At 52.3% G+C, this 22,512-nt stretch overlaps 1 protein-coding gene across 1 annotated transcript in view; it reads right to left on the reverse strand.

Annotated features, from left to right (window-relative positions):
• Positions 1 to 1,224: 1,224 nt before the first annotated feature.
• Positions 1,225 to 22,512, reverse strand: part of LOC144674050 (equilibrative nucleobase transporter 1-like) — a gene marked incomplete at its 3' end in the record, with an annotated part of 44,804 nt that continues 23,516 nt past the window's right edge. Inside the window, exons 3-7 of the mRNA XM_078535589.1 lie at positions 20,210 to 20,342; positions 11,590 to 11,636; positions 5,702 to 5,778; positions 2,366 to 2,458; positions 1,225 to 1,364 (exon numbers count right to left, since the gene is read on the reverse strand). Of these exons, the coding sequence (XP_078391715.1) occupies positions 1,225 to 1,364; positions 2,366 to 2,458; positions 5,702 to 5,778; positions 11,590 to 11,636; positions 20,210 to 20,342 (490 nt within the window). The remainder of the gene's footprint in view (positions 1,365 to 2,365; positions 2,459 to 5,701; positions 5,779 to 11,589; positions 11,637 to 20,209; positions 20,343 to 22,512) is intronic.

The following is a 22,512-nucleotide window of genomic DNA, read 5'->3' on the forward strand; positions in this document are numbered from 1 at the left end:
AGAGCTAGCTGCCCTATGACTGTCCATGTAACAAGCCCCAAACCATTTGGGAGATTCTGGGTCAGTAACACGCCCTTTAGACCTTTAGCCAATAAGACGTAGGAGCAGAAGTAGGCCATTCATCCCATCGGGTCCTCTCCTCCATTCATTGAGATTATGGCTGACCTGATAATCCTCAACTCCACTTTCCTGCCTTTTCCCCATAACCCTCGATTCCCTGGACTGAGTAAAAACCTGTCTATCTCAGCCTTGAATATACTCAATGACCCAGCCTCTACAGCCCTCCGCGGTAAAGAATACCACACATTCACTACCCTCTGAGAGAAGAAATTCCTCCTCATCTCTCTCTTCAATGGCCTTAAATCGCTTCTGAGCGTCTGATATTCTTTTTGCAAATCAGGTAAACCACGCGGTTCGATTCCAGCCCCTATCACGCACCCTGGTATCTGTTATTCTATCATTATAATCCCACAGACCCCCAACCATTGGATTCCATCCTGTCTTGTTCTACTATATATAAACCGCCGCCAACTCCTTTGGTTTGGTATCAGGGTGTATCAGGTGGAGAAATTTGAATTCAGTCAAAGTCTAACGGTGACGGTGAAACCGTTGTCGATTGTTGTAAAACCCCATCTGATTCACGAATGCCCTTTAGGGAGGGAAATCTGCCGTCCTTACCTGCTCTGGGCCTACACGTGACTCCAGACCTACGGCAATGCGGTTGACTCTTAAAGGCCCTCTGAAGTGGCCCAGCAAGACACTCCATTGTACCAAACAGCCAAAACGTCTCAAAGGGATGGAACCGGACGGACCACCCGGCATCGACCTAGGCACCGGGAACGACAACGGCAAACTCAGCCCTGTCGACCCTGCAGAGTCCTCCTTACTAACATCTGGGGGGGGCCAGTGCCAGAATTGGGAGGGCTGTCTCACAGACTAGTCAAGGAATAGCCTGATGTAGTCATCCTCACGGATATCACCCTGTAACTCATTTCTAGGCACCTGTTATTCTACAGATAAGCCTCCCAACTCCTCGATTTATTCCAGACTCTAACTCACTCCCGGGTATCGATCATTCTGGAGAAACATCGCCTGAATCATCCCTCCAGTAGGTTCCAGCCTTGAACAAACCACCGATATCCATTGTTCTACATGTACATATAGTCACCCGGCTCTACCTGACACCCAACCCCTGGGTTTCATCCCAGGCTGTGTCCACCTTACCCGTAGGTGTAATCCTTCGGTAGAGGGTAGGGGATGTGTCTCTGTGGGAGCAGGAAGAAGGTGCGGAGGACGTGGATAATGCTCAGTGAGCTGATGAACAGGAAGATTGACTTCACTGAGAAACCAGCCTCGTACAAAACCTATAGGGGGGGAAGGGGATAGCAAGGGGAACGGAATAAAACAAGAGATGGCCATTAGAAGCAGCTGTCACCTGACTCCACAGCCACTATTCCCTCTCTCTCTATCTCTCTCTCTCTCCCTCCTCCCTATCAGCCCTCCTCTTTTATAGTATTTTACCCTGTGCCCCACCATGAACCACCGCGCCTCACTCTCTCGCTCTCATCCTCCACCTCTCCCCACTGCCTCTCCTCCCTCCATCTCTCACCCCCGTCCATCTTTCTCCCCAACTCTCCCTCCCTCCATCTCTCACCCCTCTCCTCTTATCGGTCGCCATCGTCTCTCTGCATCTCTCCTCCCCTCCATCACTCCTCCCCTCTCTCCATCTCTCCAACCTCTCCATGTCACCTTCTCCATCTTTCTCCCTCCTCCATCACTCCCCCTCCCACCGCTCCATCTCTCCAACCCCTCCATGTCACCCTCTCCATCTTTCTCCTCCCCTCCATCACTTCCCCCCCCCACCGCTCCATCTCTCCAACCCCTCCATGTGACTCTCTCCATCTTTCTCCCACCTCCATCGCTCTCTCCCTCTCATCCATCTCTCTCCCCCCATCTCTCACACCCTGCAACACCTCGGTCCCCACCCTCTCGCTCCCCATCTCTCCCCTGCATCTCCTCCCACCCTGCCCCTGTCTCTCACGTTGCGCCCTCCCATCTCTCTCTCTCCCTCAGGATCCCTCTCACCCTCTCATTCAACCTGCCCCCTCTCTCTCTCCCCACACCCACACTCTCTCCACACCCGCCACTTCCCTCTTTCCTAATTCCCTCCTCTCCCCGTCAGAGAGAGAGGGGGCGAAGGCTTCCCTCTGATGGGGGGGTCACTCGCACGAAAGTTGACCTTTCACCATCTGGGTTTCTCTCAGCCACTCAGAACCGCTGTAATAAGATAAAGATATCTTTTGCACATTCAGCCCTCCATCCCTTTTTTTTTCCTGACAGGTAATTTACCGTCTGCACCTCTCACCTTGACCAGCAGAAACGCACATGACGAGGAAGCGAATGCTCCATTGTACAATGTGATCACTGTTGACCGTCTGCTCCCGAACAAGTTTCCAACCTGGAGGGAAATCAGGCACAACACATACAGTCAGTGGAGCCCTGTGAGGGCGCGGGAGGACTTGCTGCCTTACCACACAACTCCGACAACAGGGGGGGACTACGCGGAACAGGGAGGGTACAGCCTCCAATCTCGCTCTCTGTTGAGTTCGAGTCATATCACGCCCAAGAAATCCCAGGATCGTAACAAGAAGAGTCTCTGTACCCACTGACCCGTACGTCTCAGAAACCTGGGCTATAAATAAAGATCAGCGGAAGGGAACAGAGGGGTGTCTAGACGTACGCAAAAAATTCCATAGGCAGGCCGTAAGACAAAGGAAATCGCCCTTGAAATTCAGTAAGGACAACGTCAGCACTCCGGCCATTTGGGCAGATCTGCGAATCAGCACAGCTGGAGTGCTGTGTGCAGCTCTGGTCGCCACATTATAGGAAGGATGTGATTGCACTGGAGGGGGTGCAGAGGAGATTCACCAGGATGTTGCCTGGGATGAAACGTTTAAGTTACGAAGAGAGGTTGGGTAGACACGGGTTGTTTTCGTTGGAGCAGAGAAGACTGAGGGGCGACCTGATCGAGCTGTATGAGATGATGAGGGGCCATGGACAGGGTGGATAGGGTGCAGCTGTTCCCCTTTAGTTGAAGGGTCAGTCACGAGGGGGCATAAGTTCAAGGTGAGGGGCAGGAGGTTTAGGGGGGGATGTGAGGAGAAGCTTTTTTACCCAGAGGGTGGTGAGGGTCTGGAATGCGCTGCCTGGGAGGGTAGGTGGAGGCGGGTTAGCCTCACATCCTTTCAAAAGTACCTGGATGAGCACTTGGCACCTCACCACATTCAAGGCTATGGGGCCAAGTGCTGGTCAACGGGGTTAGGGAGGTAGGTCAGGTGTTTCTCACGTGTCGGTGCAGACTCGATGGGCCGAAGGGCCTCTTCTGCACCGTGTGATTCTGTGATTCTGTCTCTGTGTGGAGGGCAGCAGAAAGAGCGAGGCACAGTTGGATGACAGAGGTCACAGGGCAGTCGCAGACGAGCCACAGTGGATGTGTAAGGATGGCACAGGACAGACGAGCTTGACGTCGGTCTTCATTATAGAAGATACGAGTATATAGGTGGAAATCAGCAATTGGAAGGGAGGGAGGAACTCAGGAAAATCACCAGGAAAGTGGTACTGAGCAAATTGCTGGGACTGCGGGCTGACAAGTCCCTGGGTGCTCATGAACTCCTTCCTAGGGTCTTAAAAGAAGTGGCTAGTGAGATAGTCGATGCGCTGGTTTTAATTATTTTCCAAAATTCACTAGATTTGGGGAAGGTCCCATCAAATTGGAAAATAACAAATGTTATTTATTGTTGTTCGAAAAGGAGAGGGAGACAGAAAGCAGGAAGCTACAAGCCAGTTAATCTAACATCTGTCATAGGGAAAAATGTTAGGATCTATTATTAAAAATGTTATAGCAGGGCGCTTAGATAAATTCCAGGCAATCAGGCAGAGTCAACATGGTTTTGTGAAAGGGAAATCGCGCTCAACCAATTTGTTGGAGTTCGTTGAGGGAGTCGCAAGTGCTGGTTAGACCCTCAGCTGGAGTACTGTGCACAGTTCTGGGCGCCACACTATAGGAAGGGTGTGAACGCATTGGAGAGAGTGCAGAAGAGGTTTACCAGAATGGTTCCAGGGATGAGGCGCTTCAGCGATGAGGGTAGATTGGAGAGGTTGGGACTCTTTTCCTTGGAGAGGAGAAGGCTGAGAGGAGACTTGATAGAAGTTTGCAAAATGATGAGGGGGTTCTGGACAGAGTAGGTAGGGAGAAACTGTTCCCACTCGTAAATCATAAATGGTCTGCCTAGCACAGGTCAGCTGCACGGTCATAACATTTGTAATTGTTTGATGCGACTTTGAATTTCCCTGTGTACGATCATTCCCCAGCAAGATCAAACACCAGTGCTAAACAACATGTCTGTCACGCAGAATATAGTCACATCATGGAATAATATCAGAAAGAGAAAAGGGTCTGAGTAAACAGTGTCATTCACCAGCTGTGGGAGCAGTTACTGAATGTATGCACCGACATATACCCTCTGACAGTGCAGCACTCCCTCAGTACTGACCCACCGACAGTGCAGCACTCCCTCAGTACTGACCCACCGACAGTGCGGCGCTCCCTCAGTACTGACCCTCTGACAGTGCGGCACTCCCTCAGTACTGACCCTCCGACATGCAGCGCTCCCTCAGTACTGACCCTCCGACATGCAGCACTCCGTCAGTACTGACCCTCCGACAGTGCGGCACTCCCTCAGTACTGACCCTCCGACAGTGCGGCACTCCCTCAGTACTGACCCTCCGACATGCAGCACTCCCTCAGTACTGACCCTCCGACAGTGCGGCACTCCCTCAGTACTGACCCTCCGACATGCAGCACTCCCTCAGTACTGACCCTCCGACAGTGCGGCACTCCCTCAGTACTGACCCTCCGACAGTGCAGCACTCCCTCAGTACTGACCCTCCGACAGTGCAGCACTCCCTCAGTACTGACTCTCCGACAGTGCGGCACTCCCTCAGTACTGACCGTCCGACAGTGCGGCGCTCCCTCAGTACTGACCCTCCGACAGTGCAGCACTCCCTCAGTACTGACCCTCCGACAGTGCAGCACTCCCTCAGTACTGACCCTCCGACAGTGCAGCACTCCCTCAGTACTGATTTTCTGACAGTGCAGCGCTCCCTCAGTACTGACTCTCTGACAGTGCAGCACTCCCTCAGTACTGAACCTCCGACAGTGCGGCGCTCCCTCAGTACTGACTTTCTGACAGTGCAGCGCTCCCTCAGCACTGACCCTCTGGCAGTGCAGCACTCCCTCAGTACTGACTCTCTGGCAGTGCAGCGCTCCCTCAGCACTGACTCTCTGGTAGTGCAGCACTCCCTCAGCACTGACCCTCAGACAGTGCAGCACTCCCTCAGTACTGACCCTCCGACAGTGCAGCGCTCCCTCAGCACTGACCCTCCGACAGTGCGGCACTCCCTCAGCACTGACCCTCAGACAGTGCAGCACTCCCTCAGTACTGACCCTCAGACAGTGCAGCACTCCCTCAGTACTGACCCTACGACAGTGCAGCACTCCCTCAGTACTGACCCTCCGACAGTGCAGCACTCCCTCAGCACTGACTCTCTGGCAGTGCGGCACTCCAGCAGTACTGCTATGTAAACAGTGCAGTGTGCCCTCAGTCCAATTCCTGCTCTGTCCTGCATGATCTGACATTACCTGCATGTTGGAGATGTAGAAGGTGCCTCCTCCCACAGCAAGCAAGGAGGCTGCAGGGAACAGCAGGACTGCACTAGCTGGAAAGGGGGAAGAGAGTGAGTGTAAGAGACAGAAACAGCAACACTAACACTTCACAATATCTTTCAGAACCTCAGATCGCAAATGTCCCCATCAGAACAAGGGCAAGGGCTTGGTTTGAATTATCGTCAGGTTGCTTACACTGGAAATGAGGCAGACCCTGCGCATTCCCGAGGCGATATCTCCCAGACCCAGGCAGCACAGTGCTCGCGGTTGGTTAAGTCATGGACTTCAGGACTTGCTGGAGAACCTTCCCTGCCTCCTCTTGAAGTATTGACCCCGGGAAGTGCAGCTGATTTGACAGAGGAGTTGCCTTTATACAGCCGCATGCGGAGAAAGGTATGTCTGAGGGTGCAAATCCAACTCAGAGCTAACCATATTACAGTGCAGCACATGCTCAGGGCTGACACTCCGACAGCGCAGAGCTCACAGAGTACATTCAGCAATATAACCCCGACACGACCGCACAGTGGGTAATCAGTCCAGTAACATAATCCCGACACTACTGTACCCTGGATTATTACTCCAGTAACATAACCCCTACACTACTGTACCCTGGATTATTACTCCAGTAACATAACCTCTACACTACTGTAAACTGGATTATTAGTCAGTAACATAATCCCTACACTACTGTACCCTGGATTATTAGCCCAGTAACATAACCCCTACACTACTGTACCCTGGATTATTAGTCCAGTAACATAACCACTACACTACTGTACCCTGGATTATTACTCCAGTAACATAATCCCTACACTACTGTACCCTAAATTATTAGTCCAGTAATATAATCCCGACACGATTATACCCTGAATTATTAGTTCAGTAACATAACCTAAACTACTGTAACCTGGATAATTAGTCCAAAAACATAACCTCTACGCTATTGTACCCTGGATTATTAGTTCAGTAACATAACCCTACACTACTGTACCCTGGATTATTAGCCCAGTAACATAACCCCTGCACTACTGTACCGTGGATTATTAGTCTAGTAACATAACCCCTACACTACTGTACCCTGGGTTATTAGTCCAGTAATGTAACCCCTACACTACTGTACCCTGTATTATTAGTCCAGTAACATAACCCTACACTACTGTAACCTGGATTATTAGTCCAGTAACATAACCCCTACACTCCTGTACCCTGGATTATTAGTCCAGTAACGTAACCCCTACACTACTGTACCCTGGATTATTAGTCCAGTAACATAACTCCTACACTACTGTACCCTGGATTATTAGTCCAGTAACATAACTCCTACACTACTGTAACCTGGATTATTAGTCCAGTAACATAACCCCTACACTACTGTACCCTGGATTATTAGTCCAGTAACGTAACCCCTACACTACTGTACCCTGGATTATTAGTCCAGTAACGTAACCCCTACACTACTGTACCCTGGATTATTAGTCCAGTAACATAATCCCTACACTACTGTACCCTGGATTATTAGTCCAGTAACATAACCCCTACACTACTGTACCCTGTATTATTAGTCCAGTAACATAACCCCTACACTACTGTACCCTGGATTATTAGTCCAGTAACATAACCCCTACACTATTGTACCCTGTATTATTAGTCCAGTAACATAACCCCTACACTACTGTACACTGGATTATTAGTCCAGTAACAAAACTCCTACACTACTGTACCCTGTATTATTAGTCCAGTAACATAATCCCTACACTACTGTACCCTGGATTATTAGTCCAGTAACATAACCCCTACACTACTGTACCCTGGATTATTAGTCGAGTAATATAACCCCTACACTACTGTACCCTTGATTATTACTCCAGTAACATGACGCCTACACTACTGTACCCTGGATTATTAGTCCAGTAACATAACACCTACACTACTGTACCCTGGATTATTAGTCCAGTAACATAACCCCTACACTACTGTACCCTGGATTATTAGTCCAGTAACATAACACCTACACTACTGTACCCTGGATTATTACTCCAGTAACATGACTCCTACACTACTGTACCCTGGATTATTAGTCCTGTAACATAACCCCTACACTACTGTACCCTGGATTATTACTCCAGTAACATGACCCCTACACTACTGTACCCTGGATTATTAGCCCAGTAACATAACCCCTACACTACTGTACCCTGGATTATTAGTCCAGTAATATAACCCCTACACCACTGTACCCTGGATTATTAGTCCAGTAACATAACCCTTACACTACTGTACCCTGGATTATTAGTCCAGTAACATAACCCCTAAACTACTGTTCCCTGGATTATTAATCCAGAAACATAATCCCTACACTACTGTACCCTGTATTATTAGTCCAGTAACATAACCCCTACACTACTGTACCCTGGATTATTAGTCCAGTAACATAACCCCTACACTACTGTACCCTGGATTATTAGTCCAGAAACATAACCCCTATACTACTGTACCCTGGATTATTAGTCCAGTAACATAATCCCTACACTACTGTACCCTGGATTATTAGCCCAGTAACATAACCCCTACACTACTGTACCCTGTATTATTAGTCCAGTAACATAACCCCTACACTACTGTACCCTGGGATATTAGTCCAGTAATATAACCCTTACACTACTGTACCCTGGATTATTACTCCAGTAACATAATCCCTACACTACTGTACCCTGTATTATTAGTCCAGTAACATAACCCCTACACTACAGTACCCTGGATTATTAGTCCAGTAACATAATCCCTACACTACTGTACCCTGGATTATTAGTCCAGTAACATAACCCCTACACTACTGTACCCTGTATTATTAGTCCAGTAACATAACCCCTACACTACTGTACCCTGGATTATTAGTCCAGTAACATAACCCCTACACTACTGTACCCTGGATTATTAGTCCAGTAACATAACCCCTACACTACTGTACCCTGGATTATTAGTCCAGTAACATAACCCCTACACTACTGTACCCTGGATTGTTAGCCCAGTAACATAATCCCTACACTACTGTACCCTGGATTATTAGTCCAGTAACATAACCCCTACACTACTGTACCCTGGATTATTAGTCCAGTAATGTAACCCCTACACTACTGTAACCTGGATTATTAGTCCAGTAACATAACCCCTACACTACTGTACCCTGGATTATTAGTCCAGTAACATAACCCCTACACTACTGTACCCTGGATTATTAGCCCAGTAACATAATCCCTACACTACTGTACACTGGATTATTAGTCCCGTAACATAATCCCAAAAATGGTTGAGCAAGACATTCAGTTGAAGGATAATTATTGACGCGCGCATCCCATGAATGAATAAGTAAAAGATTGTGTATGCCCCTGTTCAATCTCCTCTCAGCTTTCTGTTACTCATGCCTGGAATCGATTGACGGGGGCTTTATATACCACTTGCAGGAGAGAGACCAAATCTCTTGCAACATCCACATATCGAGTCTTGACTCACAATTAAAAGACAATCTGCCTGTGTTATTCTATCGTCAAACCCCCACCATCCCATTCGGCCTATTTTTTTGTAACTGTGGTCCCAATCTGTCTTGCTACCTCACATTCGAACATACAAATTTGGGATGCAGATCCCCCTCGGGCCTGCTCTGCTAAGGTCATGGCTGATCTGAATGTGTCTTCAATTACATTTCCCTCTCTCCTCCCCTTTCCCCACCACCCCAACCGCGGCACTGCTCATCACCACCCCACACCCCCCCCCACCAACCCCACCACTTCCCAAACCCAAACCCGCGGACAGGGGGAGTGTAAAATCCTGCCCCTGAATCTGAATGGGGCTTCATCTCCATGTTCCTGCCTGCCCCAACTGCCCTCTGACCCACCCCACCAACCCCCCTCCCCCACCACGCCACTCCCGTAACACCCGACTCTCTTTTGCCCCTCAAGCCCCTGTGCAGCTCAGTCCTAAACGCATTCGATGAGCTGCCCCCTGTGGCTGTCCGAGGCAGTGAATAAGTCCTTAAGACCAAAGGCATAGGAGCAGAAATTAGGCCATTCGACCCATCGAGTCTGCTCCGCCATTCAATCATGGCTGATAAGTTTCTCAACCCCCATTCTCCCGCCTTCTCCCCGTAACCTTTGATCCCCTTACCAATCAAGAACCTATCTATCTCGGTCTTAAATACACTCAATGACCTGGCCTCCACAGCCTTCTGTGACAATGAATTCCATAGATTCACCCACACTCTGGCTAAAGAAGTTTCTCCTCATCTCTGTTCTAAAAGGTCTTCCCTTTACTCTGAGGCTGTGCCCCTCGGGTCCTAGTCTCTCCTACTAATGGAAACATCTTCCCCATGTCCTACTCTATCCAGGCCTTTCAGTATTCTGTAAGTTTCAATCCGATCCTCCCTCATCCTTCTAAACTCCATCGAGTATAGACCCAGAGTCCTCAAACGTTCTTCGTATGTTAAGCCTTTCATTCCTGGGATCGTTTTCGTGAACCTCCTCTGGACCCTCTCCAGGGCCAGCACATCCTTCCTGAGATACGGGGCCCCCAAAATTGCTCACCATATTCTAAACGTGGTCTGACCAGAGCCTTATAAAGCCTCAGCAGCACATCCCTGCTTTTATATTCTAGTCCTCTCGAAAATGAATTCCACAGACTAACCACCATCCGAGAGAGAGAGAGAGAGAGAGAGAGAGGCAAAATAATAAAACTTCTCCTAAATCTCCGCCTTAAATGGGAGACCCCCTTCTTTCTAAACTGTGTCCGCTGGTTCCAGTCTCACCTACAAGTACCCTTCACCCATGGGCACGCATATACCCCCAGGTATCTCTGCTCCTGCACCACCCCCCCCCCATTAGAATTGTGTCCCTCAATTCGCATTGCGTTCCTCTGTTTCTTCCTGCCAACACATATCACTTCACTGGTTGTCCACCTTTGTGTGTCTGCCCATTCCACTGGCTTCCCTGTGTCCTCTTCAAGCCTGTCACTGTCCCCATAATGTGCAAGGCTTCCCAAGTGACCAGCGCACGCAAGAGGAGCAGGAGTAGGGCATTGAGCCCCGCTCGAGCCCACTCCGCCATTCTATAAGATCATGACTGATTTTCTAGTGTTTCGATTTCTACATTCCCATCTCCCCCCGCTCTCCTCCCCCGATAACCTTCGATCCCCTCGCCTAACAAGAATCCATCTCTCTCCGCCTTAAAAATATTCAGTGACCCACCACCTCCTGAGGCAGAGAGTTCCAAAGTCGCACAACCCTCGGGGAGAATAAAATTCTCCTCATCTCTGTCCTAAAAGGGCGACCCCTCATTTTAAAACAGTGGCCCTCCCCCTCCTAGTCCTGGACTCACCCACCAGAGGAAACATCCTTTCCACGTCCACCTTGTCAAGTACATTCAGGATCTTGTATAACTTCGATCAAATCACCCCTCACTCTTCTAAACTCCAGTGGAAACAAGCCCAGTCTGTCCAACCCTTTCCTCATATTTTCTGGGTGTTAGTCTGAACTGCCTCAAAGTTGCTTCTTCATGTGGGAATTTTGGAATTCGGCCCCTATACCCAAGACCAATTCACTCATATATACCAAGAAAAACAGTGGTTTGAATAGCCTCCCTTGGGAACCTCGCAACATACCCTCTTTCAGACCAGAACTCTCATTTCCCAGTTTTTACTGATGTCCCATTTTAAGGTGTACAGGACCAGTTCGGACCAGTAATCTTATTTCCCAGTTTTTACTGTTTTCTCAGCTCCTCTCCGTGAGGGAATGCGCCATATCTCCGGGACCACAAGATCTTCCCACTGCCCCTCCCCGTCACTACAGGGGACATCGCGGAGGGAGCTGTACTCACCGGCGGTAGAGAAGGCGATGATCAGTGTTGCAGCGGTATACATGGATCTGTGGAGATTTAAAAGAAAAATCGGGATAATTCACTTCGAACCTGACCTCGCTTGTTCCCGGTATTCTCCTGCCCTTCAATCCTCCATCCCAAGCTCCCAGTTATAAGACCATAAGACATAGGAGCAGAAAAATAGGCCATTCGGCCCATCGAGTCTGCTCCGCCATTCAATCATGGCTGATAAGTTTCTCAACCCCCACTCTCCCGCCTTCTCCCCGTAACCTTTGATCCCCTCACCAATCAAGAACCTATCTATCTCGGTCTTGAATACACTCAATGACCTGGCCTCCACAGCCTTATCCAGTGCCTTTGACAAACTTAGGGATACACAACCAGTTCGGACCAGTATTCCTATTTCCCAGTTTTTACTGGTATTCCATTTTAAGGTATACAAGACCAGTTGGGGCCAGTAATCTTATTTCCCAGTTTTTACTGGTGTTCCATTTTAAGATATACAAGACCAGTTCGGACCAGTACTCTTATTTCCCAGTTTTTACTGGTGTTCCATTTTAAGATATACAAGACCAGTTCGGACCAGTACTCTTATTTCCCAGTTTTTACTAGGTTTTTTTTTATTCTGGCAGCCATAGAAATAGTTTGATAAACAGAGGCATCGAGTACAGGCCACGTGTCCTTTATTAGGAACCCTTGGCACCAACCGTGTTTTGGTTTTCAGGCAGTCTCAGTTTTCAGATACCGCGTATAAGCCCAGACCTACTTACATTACGATGGCCAAAGTCTAGGCTAGCTATAGTCCAAAGTACATAAAATGGCTTAGGGAGGTAAGATGTACCGCTGGACAATAGATGCAGGGTACCTGGGGTAAGTCCCCCACCCCCGGCGCTATCTGCGATTCTGCTGGTGGGAGAGGGAGCGCAAGGTAAACAGATAAGACCAACAACTAAACTTCCTGCGCTAAAGGTCGGGGGGTGGTCAGGGAGGGTCGTGTCAGCACGAGTCACAGACCTCCTGCGCTAAAGGCCGATGCGGGGGTTCAAAAAAAGTGCGGGTTTTTTTTGGATGTGTTAAAATTTCAGATTTAAGGGTAAAGCACACTTGACCTGAGCAAAGAGGTTATTGATTAACCCTTTACCCGGCCACCCGCTGAGCCCTCAGATCTCTGAAGGCGGAGGGGGCATGTTGGTGGGGTGGTGAAAAAGGCATATGGGACACTTGCCTTTATCAATCGAGGCGTAGATTACAAAAGTAGGGAGGTCATGTTGGAGTTGTGTAGAACCTCGGTGAGGCCACAGCTGGAGTACTGTGTGCAGTTCTGGTCGCCACATTATAGGAAGGATGTGATTGTACTGGAGGGGGTGCAGAGGAGATTCACCAGGATGTTGCCTGGGACAAAACATTTAAGTTATGAAGAGAGGGTTGGATAGACTTGGGTTGTTTTCGTTGGAGCAGAGAAGACTGAGGGGTTGACCTGATCGAGGTGTACAAGATTATGAGGGGCATGGACAGGGTGGATAGGGAGCAGCTGTTCCCCTTAGTTGACAGGTCAGTCACGAGGGGGGACATAAGTTCAAGGTGAGGGGCAGGAGGTTTAGGGGGGGGATGTGTGGAAAAACTTTTTTACCCAGAGGTTGGTGAGGGTCTGGAATGCGCTGCCTGGGAGGGTGGGGTGGAGGCGGGTTAGCCTCACATCCTTTAAAAAGTACCTGGATGAGCACTTGGCACCTCATAACATTCAAGGCTATGGGGCCAAGTGCTGGTCAATGGGATTAGGGAGGTAGGTCAGGTGTCGGTGCAGACTCGATGGGCCGAAGGGCCTCTCCTGCACCGTGTGATTCCGTGATTCTGCATTAAAAAAGGACGTCGACATCTCGGAGAGGGCGGGAGAGGAGGGTTTTACCGGAATTACGCCGGGGGATGTGGGATTTCGGTTCGTGCGAATAGGCCGGAGATTGTCGGGAAACTCCTTCCCTGGATCGTGGGCGAGTGGAGGTGAGGGAGAATCGAGGCCTTCGACACGGGGAGTGACTTCCACAGCGCAAGGAGGGGGATAGGCGTTTCCACCAGCGCGTGGGTCGCTGAGCAGGTGATGGGTTAAAACACATAAATAACCCGCCCCACCCCCCTCCCCCCCTTCCCTCCCCGCCAGTGGGGCTGGAGAACTCCGCCCTACGACCCTGAGGCTTTGCCGGGGAGGCAATGTTCCCCGACAGCAAGTGGGCTTTGCTCTGAAAGTTCCGGAACTCCCTCGGCATCGCCCTTGACCGTCTGCCCCCGCTTGGCACCTGCTGAAGGCATCCGGAGCCCCTCGGTTAGGGAACTCGAGCGTCAGGTACAGTGCGGGGCCCTCTCTACATTATCCCAGGAGTATCTCCACCTTGTGTCAAGTGTCAGCACCGAGCGTTCTGAGGGCAGGTCCACAACAGCCCAGCTGAGGCTGAACCAGCGCTTTGTGCATTCGATGTCCCGAGATATATTATTATTTTCTATTCATTCACAGGATGTGGGCTTCGCTGGCCGGGCCCAGCATTTATTGCCCCATCTCTAATTGCCCCCTTGAGAAGGTGGTGGGTGAGCTGCCTTCTTGAGCCGCTGCAGTCCCCGTGTGGTGTAGGTACACCCACAGCGCTGTTAGGGAGGGAGCTCCAGGATTTTGACCCAGCGACAGTGAAGGAACGGCCGATATATTCCCAAGTCAGGATGGTGAGTGACTCGGAGGGGAACTTCCAGGTGGTGGGTGTTCCCCATGTGTCTGCTGCCCTTGTCCTTCTAGATGGTAGTGGTCGTGGGTTTGGAAGGTGCTGTCGAAGGAGCCTCGGTGAGTTGCTGCAGTGCATCTTGTAGATGGTACACACACTGCTGCTACTGTGCGTCGGTGGTGGAGGGAGTGAATGTTTGTGGATGGGGTGCCGATCAAGCGGGGCTGCTTTGTCCTGGACGGTGTCGAGCTTCTTGAGTGTTGTGGGAGCTGCACTCATCCAGGCAAGTGGGGAGTATTCCATCACACTCCTGACTTGTGCCTTGTAGATGGTGGACAGGCTTTGGGGAGTCAGGAGGTGAGTTACTCACTGCAGGATTCCCAGCCTCTGACCTGCTCTTGTAGCCACAGTATTTATATGGATGGTCCAGTTCAGTTTCTGGTCAATGGTAACCCCCAGGATGTTGATAGAGGGGGGATTCAGTGATGGTAATGTCATTGAACATCAAGGGGCGATGGTTAGATTCTCTCTTGTTGAAGATGGTCATTGCCTGACATATTGCAGAGTTCTTCGATCATTCCCAAACTTTGAAATCTTTGTCCCCGTACTCAAGTCCGTTGTGTTAGAAGATAAAGGAACGGGGAATGTTATCTTTATGGTAGGTGTGCTATCCGAAAGAGCCAGAGAGATGATTAAAAGAGATGCAATCGCGTATTTGATGGATTATTGTGAGGCATTTGATAAGGTGAATCACAAAGAGCTGATGAGCATGTCAGAGCCTCTTGGCCTCGATGATGTCAAAGACCTTAGAGTGATAAGAAATCTTTATTGGAAACAAACTGTAGCTGTAAAGGCGGATAAGGACCGGAGTGATTTGGTGAAGATTAAAAGAGGGGTCAGACACGAGTGTGTTTCCTCCCCAGGTTTATCCAATTTGTACGGTGAAGACATTCTTAGTGAGATTGAAGACCTCCCTGGATTATTAGTTGGAGGTTCACAACTTTAATAATATAAGATACGCGGACGACGCCATTCTTATCGCTGACCTTGAAGGGAGCTGGTGGAAGAGCGGTATTGTTGCTGGACCAGTAATCGAGAGACAGCAGGGTAATGTTCTACAGACCCACATTCGAATCCCACCACGGTCAATGGGGGAACTTAAATCCAATAAAAACCTCAAATTAAAAGCCTGATGATGACCATGAAACCATTGCTGATTGGGGTCCTGGTAAAACCTGAGGTCCAAAGCGCGCTGCAGGCCAAGATCGGGGAGAGAACACCTCGGCACACAGTAAAGGGATTGCGATTTGGAAAGTCTGATGCTGATGGGGCACGCCGATGGCAAAGGAGTTCGAGGCAGGCGCAAAGGACCATCTTTCTAAAAAGGCCTGGCAAGCTGGGTGTATGAACCACCAACGAAGGTGACCCATGCCTCCAGGGCAAGATGAACATGGGGGCCCCATGGTTAGATCAGCCATGGTTGTATTGAAAGGTGGAGCAGGCTCGAGGGGCCGAGTGGCCTTACTCCTGCTCCTAATCCATACGTTTGCGTTTTTGGTAACGCCCTCTTAGGGCATGGCACACCAAGAGGGGGAGACTCAAGTCCCAACAATTATGTATAATGAGGAATGCGATGGCCTTAATAGCCAACGTCCTGGGGAACCCATTACATTCTTCGTGCCAGTCAGAGAAAGCATCTGTTCAACGTGATGCTCTACACCCGATGCCTCATCCAGCTCCATACCACGTTACCACAGCACCTTTCATACCATGTGCTTCTATTTCCTGAATAGATCCATGATTCTATACGTCACCAAGAGCCTCTTGAAAGTCCATTTGCACACGTGTTTCCAGGTCTATCTACAACCTTGGTCTAAACGTGGACAGAGGAGCTGAAGTTCAAAGACGAGAGGATAGTTTTATTTTTCGTTTCTTCAAGGATTGTGGGCTTCGCGGGCCAGGCCCCGCATTTATTGCCCGTCACTAATTGCCCCCTCGAGAAGGTGGTGGGTGAGCTGCCTTCTTGAGCCGCTGCAGTCCCCATGTGGTGTAGGTACACCCACAGCGCTGTTAGGGAGGGAGCTCCAGGATTTTGACCCAGCGACAGTGAAGGAACGGCCGACATGAAGATATCTGTCGTTGTTGGAGGTAACGAGAACAGCCTGAGGTCATCAATACCGGGGCTCCTTAGGGCAATAACCTAGGACCCACTGTCTTCAGCTGCTTTATTATAAGGCCAGAGAGCTGTGGATGTTCCCAGATGATTGCATAATGTACAGCATTATTTACAATTCCTCAGATGCTTAAGCTCTCTGTGCCTGTAAACAAAATTTGGCCAACATCCAGGCTTGGGTTAATAAGTGGCAACAAACATTCCCAGCACACGATCGCCCATCTCCAACAAGAGAAAATTTAGCCGTAATCCCCTGATGCTCCACTGCATTCCCATTCCCGAATCCCCCACCCTTAAAATTCTGGGGGTGGGGTGGTTACCATTGACCAGAAACTGAACCGGACCAGCCATATGAATACTGTGGCTACAAGAGCAGGTCAGAGGCTGGAAATCCTGCAGTGAGTATCTCATCTCCAGACTCTCCAAAGCCTGTCCACCATCTACAAGGCACAAGTCAGGATTGTGATGAATACTCCCCACTTGCCTGGATGAGTGCAGCTCCCACAACACTCAAGAAGCTCGACACCATCCAGGACAAAGCAACCCCGCTTGATTGGAGCCCCATCCACAAACATTCACTCCCTCCACCACCGACGCACAGTAGCAGCAGTGTGTGTACCATCTACAAGATGCACTGCACAAACTCGCCAAGGCTCCTTCGACAGCACCTTCCAAACACACGACCACCACCATCTAGAAGGACAAGGGCAGCAGACACATGGGGAACACCCACCACCTGGAAGTTCCCCTCCGAGCCACCCACCATCCCGACTTGGGAATATATCGGCCGTTCCTTCACTGTCACTGGGTCAAAATCCTGGAACTCCCTCCCTAACAGCGCTGTGGGTGTACCTACACCACATGGGACTGCAGGGGGCTCAAGAAGGCAGCTCACCCCCCACCACCTTCTCAAGGGGGCAATTAGGGATGGGGCAATAAATTCTGGGCCAGCCAGCGAAGCCCACATCCCGTGAATGAATGATAAAAGGGTCAGTCCCCTCTTAACAAACCACACCACCCGGTAGGCTGAATTCAGTCATCAGATCGAATCGCCTCAAATCGCAATCCCTCCCATCATGACGTTCGAAGCATCATTGCACAGTGATCAGCGCCACTCGCGACCCCTCAGACACTGAAGTGTTCAGCGCCCAAGTGAAGTCCCATGTGGTGTAGGTACACCCACAGCGCTGTTAGGATTTTGACCCAGCGACAGTGAAGGAACGGCCGATACGAAGATATCTGTCGTTGTTGGAGGCAACGAGAACAGTCTGAGGTTATCAATACCGGGGCTCCTTAGGGCAATAACCTTGGGGACCCACTGTCTTCAGCTGCTTTAATAACAAGGCCAGAGAGCTGTGGATGTTCCCAGCTGATTGCATAATGTACAGCATTATTTACAATTCCTCAGATGCTTAAGCTCTCTGTGCCTGTAAACAAGATTTGGCCAACATCCAGGCTTGAGGTTAAGCAGTGGAAACGGACATTCCCAGCACACGATCGCCCATCTCCAACAAGACCCCTCAACCACACCTGGGACAAAGCATCCCGCCCCCTTAATGTGGCTGTACCGGCGCATCTAACAGTTCAAGGAGGTAGATCCAACCTGACCAGAGAGTGGGCAAGAGATGTTTGACTGTGCCAGGCGGAAAGGGTAAAGACACACGAGGGCCCTCTACTCGGGAGGTCTGTCCATGGCTGTTCCTGATGTCTACCTGTCCCCACCCGGAAGTCATTGCGGACGGAGGGGTGATTTATCTTGTTGCTGTTCCTGTCTATCTTCAGACCACTGCCCCCTCACATCCACACCGGTCAACACATCCGCCTGAGAATGAGGGTAATGACCGGGTAGAGGCAGAGACACCAAACTTACCCACTCAGACCCAGGGGCGGACAGGGGAATGTGGGGTATATTTATGGTGCATTATTCATCGCTCATTCTCCACTGACTCACACCCTCCAATCCTCCCTCATAGAGTCACTCCGCCTACCATCCCCCCTCCTCCTGTCACTCCACCTCTTTTCCCCCCCTCCTCCTGTCACTCCCCCTCCCATCCCCCCTCCACCTGTCACTCCAGCTCCCATCCCCCCTCCTCCTGTCACTCCACCTCCCATCCTCCCTCCTCCTGTCACTCCCTCTCCCATCCTCCCTCCTCCTGTCACTCCACCTCCCATTCGCCATCCTCCTGTCACTCCGCCTCCCACCCCCCGATCTCCTGTCACTCCGCCTCCCATCCCCCCTCCTCCTGTCACTCCACCTCCCATCCCCCCTCCTCCTGTCACTCCGCCTCCTATCCCCCCTCCTCCTGTCACTCCTCCACCCATCCCCCATCCTCCTGTCACTCCGCCTCCCATTCCCTCTCCTCCTGTCACTCCACCTCCCATCCCCCTCCTCCACTGACTCACACCCTCCCATCCCCACTCCTCCAGCCACTCCGCCTCCCATCCCCCCTCCTCCTGTCACTCCGCCTACCACCCCCCCTCCTCCAGTCACTCCGCCTACCATCCCCACTCCTCCAGCCACTCCGCCTCCCATCCCCCCTCCTCCTGTCACTCCGCCTACCACCCCCCCTCCTCCTGTCACTCCGCCTACCATCCCCACTCCTCCTGTCACTCCGCCTACCATCTCCCCTCCTCCTGTCACTCCACATCCCATCCCCCCTCCTCCTGTCACTCCGCCTACTATCCCCACTCCTCCTGTCACTCCGCCTACCATCCCCCCTCCTCCTGTCACTCCACATCCCATCCCCCCTCCTCCTGTCACTCCGCCTACCACCCCCCCTCCTCCTGTCACTCCACATCCCATCCCCCCTCCTCCTGTCACTCCGCCTACCATCCCCATTCCTCCTGTCACTCCGCCTACCATCCCCCCTCCTCCTGTCACTCCACATCCCATCCCCCTCCTCCTGTCACTCCGCCCCCCATCCCCCCTCCTCCTGTCACTCCCCCTCCCATCTCCCCTCCTCCTGTCACTCCGCCTCCCATCCCCCCTCCTCCTGTCACTCCACCTACCATCCCCCTCCTCCTGTCACTCCCCCTCCCATCCCCCTCCTCCTGTCACTCCGCCTCCCATCCCCCCTCCTCCTCTCCCTCGGCCTCGCATCCCCCCTCCTCCTGTCACTCCGCCTCCCATCCCCCCTCCTCCTCTCCCTCGGCCTCCCATCCCCCCTCCTCCTGTCACTCCGCCTCCCATCCCCCCTCCTCCTGTCACTCCACCTCCCATCCCCCCATCTCTTGTCACTCCACCTCCCATCCCCCCTCCTCCTGTCACTCCGCCTCCCATCCCCCCTCCTCCTGTCACTCCACCTCCCATCCCCCCTCCTCCTGTCACTCCGCCTCCCATCCCCCCTCCTCCTGTCACTCCGCCTCCCATCCTCCCTCCTCCTGTCACTCCGCCTCCAATTCCCCTCCTCCTCCTGTCACTCCGCCTCCCATCCCCCCTCCTCCTGTCACTCCACCTCCCATCCCCCCTCCTCCAGTCACTCCGCCTCCCATCCCCCCTCCTCCAGTCACTCCGCCACCCCTCTCTGCACCCCTTCCTACCCGGCTGGTCCTGCTGCTCCGTCTCCCAACCCCTTCCCCACTCCTGCTGCCCCCCTCGCCTAACCCTGCATCCCCCGGCCTTGCCCTGTGGACCTCCCCCACCTCTCACCCTCCCCTCTTTCAGCCTCGCCGCCTCTCCCAACCCCCGCCCCCACCCCACCCCCGAGCAACACGCCGGCGAACGCCAACCCGCGAGACTCACATGGCCACGAATTGGGCCGCCATGGTCCCAAAATAATCGAAGACAAAGCCGCTGGGGAGGGTGGTGAAGCTGTCCATGAAGGAGGCCAACGTGAAGATGAGGGTAAAGCGCTCATCCTGAAGATGACAGTCCACTGAAAAACAGAAAGAGAGAGAGAGAGAGAGTTTATCGGAGTGTAAGTAAATCCTTTCATCCTGTTCCGCTGGTCATGTGACTCTGCGACGAATCAGCCCTAAGCGCGGGTATCTTAGGGGGGGATAATCTTTCCACTCTTGGTCTTTGTACAAGCAGTTTGCTATCACCAGGAGCTCTGTAAATAACGATGACTGTCTCGGACAGGAATCCTGTCCGTTCCAGCAAGTTTATTAGCGATGGCGACGAGGTTGAATAGCTGCAATGTCGCACCTCGCCTCGGGGGAGGGAGGAGCGGGAGACAATCCTTCCGAGTGCCTGCGGGAGCGAGAGGCACGGCCCCTTTCCGGGCGGCGGGGTTTCCCTCTCCCGGTCCCGCCGCAAGCCGATGGACTTCTGGCTGGGGGTGGTGGGGGGGGCGTCCCGAAAATCCCGGCCGCAGCCTGACGGCCGCGAACGCGCCGAATTCCCGATCCCCCGGCGAGCTGGCAGACCCCGTGAAGGCGCGGCTATCGGCCTCAGCTGCCGAGCTTAGGGAGCGCTGCACTGTCGGAGGGTCAGTACTGACGGAGCGCCGCACTGTCGGAGGGTCAGTACTGAGGGAGTGCCGCACTGTCGGAGGGTCAGTACTGAGGGAGTGCCGCACTGTCGGAGGGTCAGTACTGAGGTAGTGCTGCACTGTCGGAGGGTCAGTACTGAGGGAGTGCCGCACTGTCGGAGGGTCAGTACTGAGGGAGTGCCGCACTGTCGGAGGGACAGTACTGAGGGAGTGCTGCACTGTCGGAGGGTCAGTACTGAGGGAGTGCAGCACTGTCAGAGGGTCAGTACTGAGGGAGTGCTGCACTGTCGGAGGGTCAGTACTGAGGGAGTGCTGCACTGTCGGAGGGTCAGTACTGAGGGAGTGCCGCACTGTCAGAGGGACAGTACTGAGGGAGTGCTGCACTGTCGGAGGGTCAGTACTGAGGGAGTGCCGCACTGTCGGAGGGACAGTACTGAGGGAGTGCTGCACTGTCGGAGGGTCAGTACTGAGGGAGTGCTGCACTGTCGGAGGGACAGTACTGAGGGAGTGCTGCACTGTCGGAGGGTCAGTACTAAGGGAGTGCCGCACTGTCGGAGGGTCAGTACTGAGGGAGTGCCGCACTGTCGGAGGGTCAGTACTGAGGGAGTGCTGCACTGTCAGAGGGTCAGTTCTGAGGCAGTGCTGCACTGTCAGAGGGTGAGTACTGAGGGACAGCCGCACTGTCGGAGGGTCAGTACTGAGGGAGAGCTGCACTGTCAGAGGGTCAGTACTGAGGGAGAGTCGCACTGTCGGAGGGTCAGTTCTGAGGGAGTGCTGCACTGTCGGAGGGTCAGTACTGAGGGAGTGCTGCACTGTCGGAGGGACAGTACTGAGGGAGTGCTGCACTGTCGGAGGGACAGTACTGAGGGAGTGCTGCACTGTCGGAGGGTCAGTACTGAGGGAGTGCTGCACTGTCGGAGGGTCAGTACTGAGGGAGTGCTGCACTGTCGGTGGGTCAGTACTGAGGGAGTGTCGCACTGTCGGAGGGTCAGTACTGAGGGAGTGCTGCACTGTCGGAGGGTCAGTACTGAGGGAGAGTCAGACTGTCGGAGGGACAGTACTGAGGGAGTGCTGCACTGTCGGAGGGTCAGTACTGAGGGAGTGCTGCACTGTCGGAGGGTCAGTACTGAGGGCGTGCTGCAATGTCAGAGGGTCAGTACTGAGGGAGTGCTGCACTGTCAGAGGGTCAGTACTGAGGGAGCACCGCACTGTCGGAGTGTCAGTACTGAGGGAGTGCTACACTGTCAGAGGGTCAGTACTGAGGGAGTGCTGCACTGTCAGAGGGTGAGTACTGAGGGAGAGTCGCACTGTCGGAGGGTCAGTACTGAGGGAGTGCTGCACTGTCAGAGGGTCAGTACTGAGGGAGCGCCGCACTGTCGGAGGGTCAGTACTGAGGGAGAGCTGCACTGTCAGAGGGTCAGTACTGAGGGAGAGTCGCACTGTCGGAGGGTCAGTTCTGAGGGAGTGCTGCACTGTCGGAGGGTCAGTACTGAGGGAGTGCTGCACTGTCGGAGGGTCAGTACTGAGGGAGTGCTGCACTGTCGGAGGGTCAGTACTGAGGGAGTGCTGCACTGTCGGAGGGTCAGTACTGAGGGAGTGCTGCACTGTGGGA

The sequence above is a fragment of the Cetorhinus maximus genome, unplaced genomic scaffold, assembly GCF_964194155.1.
Source record: "Cetorhinus maximus unplaced genomic scaffold, sCetMax3.hap1.1 HAP1_SCAFFOLD_543, whole genome shotgun sequence".
Lineage (NCBI taxonomy): Eukaryota > Metazoa > Chordata > Chondrichthyes > Lamniformes > Cetorhinidae > Cetorhinus > Cetorhinus maximus.